The 5,076-nt window shown below is 47.6% G+C and overlaps 1 protein-coding gene across 1 annotated transcript; it reads right to left on the bottom strand.

Annotated features, from left to right (window-relative positions):
- Positions 1–2,312: 2,312 nt before the first annotated feature.
- On the bottom strand, positions 2,313–3,870 carry LOC149337583 (uncharacterized). Its single transcript, XM_089554462.1, has 2 exons — positions 3,529–3,870; positions 2,313–2,432 (listed from the first exon to the last, which is right to left on the bottom strand). The coding sequence occupies exons 1-2, from the start codon at positions 3,814–3,816 to the stop codon at positions 2,313–2,315; spliced, it is 408 nt and encodes a 135-aa protein (XP_089410588.1). The 5' UTR covers positions 3,817–3,870.
- Positions 3,871–5,076: the final 1,206 nt, after the last annotated feature.

Here is a 5,076-nt window from a genome sequence, read left to right as displayed (position 1 = left end):
GGGCAATACGTCGGAGCCCGTTTGACGGCGGCAGGGTGGCAGGTCTATTATCAGCAATTTGGTACTTGCGCGTGGGTAGCCAGAGAACGTGTGGCTGACTTCCAAGTGCGCGGCGTGAGATCGCGTGCGTAGTGTTGTGATTCGCGGCCAACGCAGAGGGCGAGGACGAGCATTGAAGGGGGACGGCTGGTGCCGGCTCTGGCTGTGAGCCGCGGTCTAGATTGCTGAACATTGTTTTCGAATGCTATAACTGCGGTGGCTGTAAGTAATCATAAACGACGAGATGACGGGCTTATAAAATCAGCGTGTAACTCTTCTCGATGTCCCTAGGAAGTTGTCAAGGTCCCAAGAATGCACGCGTTTCTATACAGACCGCACGACCGGTGAGGGGGAAGAACGTTTTTCGAAGAGTCTCGACCCGAAACAACACCGTCCCTCAGTTACAAGCACGGCTGAGCGAGGGCGAAGAACTGCATTTGAAGTCTACCTAGCGCACGCTATCTGCTGTGCGTAGCTATATTTCCAAACACCGTGGCAAGTCCGCGCACGTTAGTTTCATCCTTTTTGTCCAAGTATTTTAGCGCTGTGAAATCTACATTACAACCTCGACTTCACGACATGTGTTAGCCGGTCTTCGCTCAGTTCTCAAGGAGTCGACCGACTGACGAGCCAAGGCTTGCAGTAGATCATTAGAGCATTGTTCGGCTGTACATCACGATCTTCTTTTTGATTCACGGTGGTGTGCTAATAAACTATTTTGTTCCTTCTCCCGTTAAATAGCTAACAGGGATGCTACTGGCCAAGTAACGATAGGGGCATGACGGGATCGTTAGGGCATGTAAACGAAATAACGTTGGAATCACAGTGTCCCGAATGGAAGCAGAAGAGTATACTGCCTCCAGGAAGCCCTTTTACCCTTTTATTGGTCGTCTAAAAAAAAGCTAAAAAAACATAAAAGAAAGAGAGAGGATGCCTGGACCAGCAATGCTTTGTCAGGCTTAACGCCAATACAAAATAAATGAAAAGTAATTAAATGTTTCAAAGAAGAAAAACAAAATTAAGCGAGAAAGAGAGCATTAAAAACAACCCAAAAGAAAAGAAATAAAAGGCTCGTCAGAATAAAAGATAGTCGCAGGCAGATAGCCAAAGTACAGCGTGCAGTCCGCGGAATAAAAATAGTATAAAAACTAGAGAAAACCCAAGTCACTGCAAAGTCATGGTCACCGTAACAGTCGAAGAAAGCACTGAGCGCCCGCCACAAAATAAAAATCAGAAAAATAAAAACATAATCAAGACAAAAGAAAAAACCGAAGTCACAGTCACACAGTCAGGGACACAGACACAGTCACAGAGTCAAGACAAAGTCACAGTCACACAGTGAAGAACGCAGTCACGGTCAAAGTCACGCCACGACAAAGCCGCCTATGCTCAATAAAGGAGCACGGGGCGCTCCTCTCTGCAAAGCTTGGGGAAGAGAAATTAGAGGAAAGAGAGGAATCAGCGTGAATAATTTGGAATTGTACTACTTATGAGGTGAACCATTTGAAGGAGAAGAGCACAAGCAGCAGGGTATCGGAGAACGGAGGGGCAAACAGATGGTGTGATGTCCGATGAGCAAAGAGGTTTTAAACGAGAAACTAAAGGAGCAATAACGGAACAGTCCCGGAAGTAATGACTGATATCTTAATATAACAATCCACAGGAACCAATTGAAGACGGAGACAGGCCAAATCTTTTAAAACAGAACGGAAATCTACCATTCCCAGTAAGTAAAGTTATTAGAGGATTCCTGGGTAGACGAATAGGGGGAATATTAAATGTATCAGGGATCCAATTGAATAATTCAGTGGCACCATTATTCCCGCGCCAAAAAATGCTCCATAAATGAAGTGAAGAATGATGCAAACGGAAATGCACGCAACGACGTGAAAGGGCAGAAATATGTAAACTTCCAAACTGCCCGGCACTACCAGCAGCTTGCTCCGCTAACTCGTTACCGAAAATTCCGGAATGGCCCCGTATATGAAATAAAATAAATGGGGCTAAAGAAGACAAACGATAGGGGTCTTTCTTAATTTCAATAATAGTAGGATTGTAAGAAGTAACTGAAGACAGGGCAGAAAGCAGAGATACAGAATCAGTGTAAAAATGAACAGGCGTAGAGTGAGGGTTGTGAATAGCAAAAACAACAGCAGAATGAAAGGCTACAAGCTCAGCGGCATAGGCGCTAGAGGGTGCCAGGAAGCCATCGATCGCAGCATGTCATACAATGGAACAGTGAGAGAAAACAAAAAGTTTATTTCTGTATCACGTCAGACGGTCTTCGCACGAGGCCGGCCACCGGGAGCGGCAGGTGACGGCTTCGGCAGCCGCCTCACGTGTGAGCCCCAGTTGTTCCCCTCAGGTGGGGCTGCTCTTGGTCCGGCGGGGACCTGTGCAAGAACAAAGCGGTGGCATCACGACGTGTAAACACAGCCCCGGCGCAAAGTTGCGATCCTGCTTATCTTGAACTCGCGAATACTTCAGCTCCGGTATGACGCGTACTGCCGAGATTCCCGACCGTGGTGGCTGCTTCTAGAGAGAAGCGCGCAGTGCGAAATTACTCCTGTACATAGATCCTGGTGCGCGTCAACGGCCCCGAGGGAAACAAAACTAACCACAGACCTCCGCTCCGGCGTACCTCATAAGCGTAGCCCTGTGGAAGAACACGCCAGAAAATAATCTTGGACCCGTTAGAAAACCGGTCAGTCCCCTGCGGCACTGGGGATCGCACCCAGCACCTCCCGAATGCGAGACGGATGCTCTACCGCAAGGCCACCGCTGTACTAAGGAAGCTTCACTAAGGACGAACCCTATAATACGGTGATGTGAGCTATGCAGTAGACCATGTATAATCTCTGTATGGGCTCACTGTGGGCGCGTGGAAAGGAACTCTAGCGTGAGCGCGCTGTGGCCAGCCCCGCAGCTGCGTACGCCATTCTCCCAAGTGATGAAAGGAATGTTGTCCTCAAACATCCATTAAAAAAGCTTTTAAACTAGCTCAAGTAAAAAGAAGCATGAATAGAAATTACCTCTGCTGACAAAATATTATGCAACTTGGCTTGAAAGAGGCGCGTTAAAAACAAGAGTTACTCGTTCACCGCCACCACGTCCACTTTTCTAAACTGATTGTAGTAGGAAGGAGGGTTTCACCACTAGAACGCGATACGCCGTTCACTATACAACGGAAACCAAGACCTTTCAAGACACGATACCACCTTGAGCGAGAGCCCATGCATTAATTTCTTCACATGCCACTACTAAAATATGTCCTTGGCGCAACCTGGAGGAGGCCTCAATTGGGCTTCTAAGCAGCCACCACGCGATTGCTCGTTAAGGGGAAGGAGAATTCGCCATTATATGCTTGCGTCATGTGAATTTGTTAAAAGGGAATATAATGCGGAGACAAAACTTTCCGTGTTTTCTAATAAGCAGGGAACTGGCCTGCCCTGTGTGCTACCGTTCATAAAGACACATTCCCGCTCTCACCTGTCCACCCAACGTGGCCGCCTCCCGAGGATGCTCTCTGCATGGCCCAGGTTTGTTGCGAGCGGCAGCTCTCTCCATGCTTCCCAGTCGAAGCTCCTGCCTGAGAAGCTCGTTTTCTCGCAGCATCCGACGCATTCGTGCCTGAGCCTCCGGCTCCAAGAGTATGCACAGCACTTCTTCGGGATGTCGCCGCTGCAACTCCTGCTCTTCATGCCCCATCACCTGGCACGCCGGGACTTCATTGTTTCGCCAGAGGGCTTGGTGTGGACTTCGAAAGAGGGAATGCATGAGCACACTTCGGGGCTCTTCACAGCAGCTGTGCGGTGTTGGCCGTCTTAGTAACGAGAGCCGAGTCCATGCTGCTGTCCCATGACCAAGAAAGACCAAGACGGTTTATTGAACGGAGACAGCGTATATATACATGAAATGACGTCACAAGACAGAATCCAAGACAATCCACAAAACCGAATCAAGAACTGAAACAAATACAGAAAACACATGAATCACAATACAACATACTCCCTTTCTTTGGGGAAAATGATTCACAGATACATATAAAAATTCACACGCAAACAAGAAAACACACTCTCTCTCTTCCTTGGAAAACAATTCACAAATACATATAAAAATTGACACATAAGAAAGCACACATATTTCACTTATTCTCTTATTCCACTTATTCTCTTTTTACGCTTATTTTACTTATTCAATAACGCTTATTTTTCTTATTCCCCGGGGAAAAAGATTTTACAGCTACATTAAAAAATGACACAAGCAAGAGAACACACTCTGCACACAAGAAATGTACACACAAACAAAAAAAACAAGTCATTTTGTTACAAAGTTCTCGAGCCACAAAGATTTCCGCACAGTCCTCTTTGGCCGCTGAGCGCGCTCCGGAAGAGGACCTTCAGAGCTCAGGTCTGGAGAAAAGTCCCTTGAATTCCCTGAAGTAAATTCGATGTGATCACCTGGTTGCTTGAAGGAGTGGTGAGAGTTGTGGTTGTCACCACTCTGCACACCTGTAGGCACAGACCAGTGTTCAAAAGAATTTGGACTGTTATGTGAAGATTCATGATCACCACACACTAAAGCATCATCACACATTAAAGGATCATCACACATTGACGGATCACCAGACGCTGAAGGATCATCACACATTGAAGACACATCACAACATACGCACATCACAAAAGACTAGTCACTGCACAAGATGCCCCAGGATGTCACCTCTTTGGATACAAGGTAGGAGCAGCGCCGGGCCTGAGGCACTTCTCTGGAAAGAGGCGTGTGAGGGAACCCGATGCAAAGTGCAGCGAGCACACGAAGTTGTCTTCCTGCTCTGGCGGCATCCAGTCAAACAAGTCGTCGCGGCCAAGACACTGTCGCACAAAGTCAATCCACTTGTGGCTATTGGGCTCACGCTCGGGTAAAGGATGCGGCACAGTGTTGTGGGACCGCTGCAGGCCATACTCGATGCAGCATGGAGAAGTGGAGGCGCTGAATACTTTCGGTCTGTAGGAGACAAGGTCCGAGACGCGAAAGCTA

The sequence above is a fragment of the Amblyomma mixtum genome, chromosome 7 (genome assembly GCF_055824585.1).
Source record: "Amblyomma mixtum isolate Tamu chromosome 7, ASM5582458v1, whole genome shotgun sequence".
NCBI classification, from domain to species: Eukaryota; Metazoa; Arthropoda; class Arachnida; order Ixodida; family Ixodidae; genus Amblyomma; species Amblyomma mixtum.
Note: the sequence above shows the minus strand (reverse complement) of the source record. Positions and strands in the feature narration are given on the sequence as shown.

Coding starts and splice junctions, on each gene's coding strand:
- LOC149337583 (XM_089554462.1), bottom strand. CDS start 3,816: ATGCATTCCCTCTTTCGAAGTCCACACCAAGCCCTCTGGCGAAACAAT. Junction 2,433..3,528: donor CGGCCACGTTGGGTGGACAG/GTGAGAGCGGGA, acceptor GTTCTTGCACAG/GTCCCCGCCGGACCAAGAGC.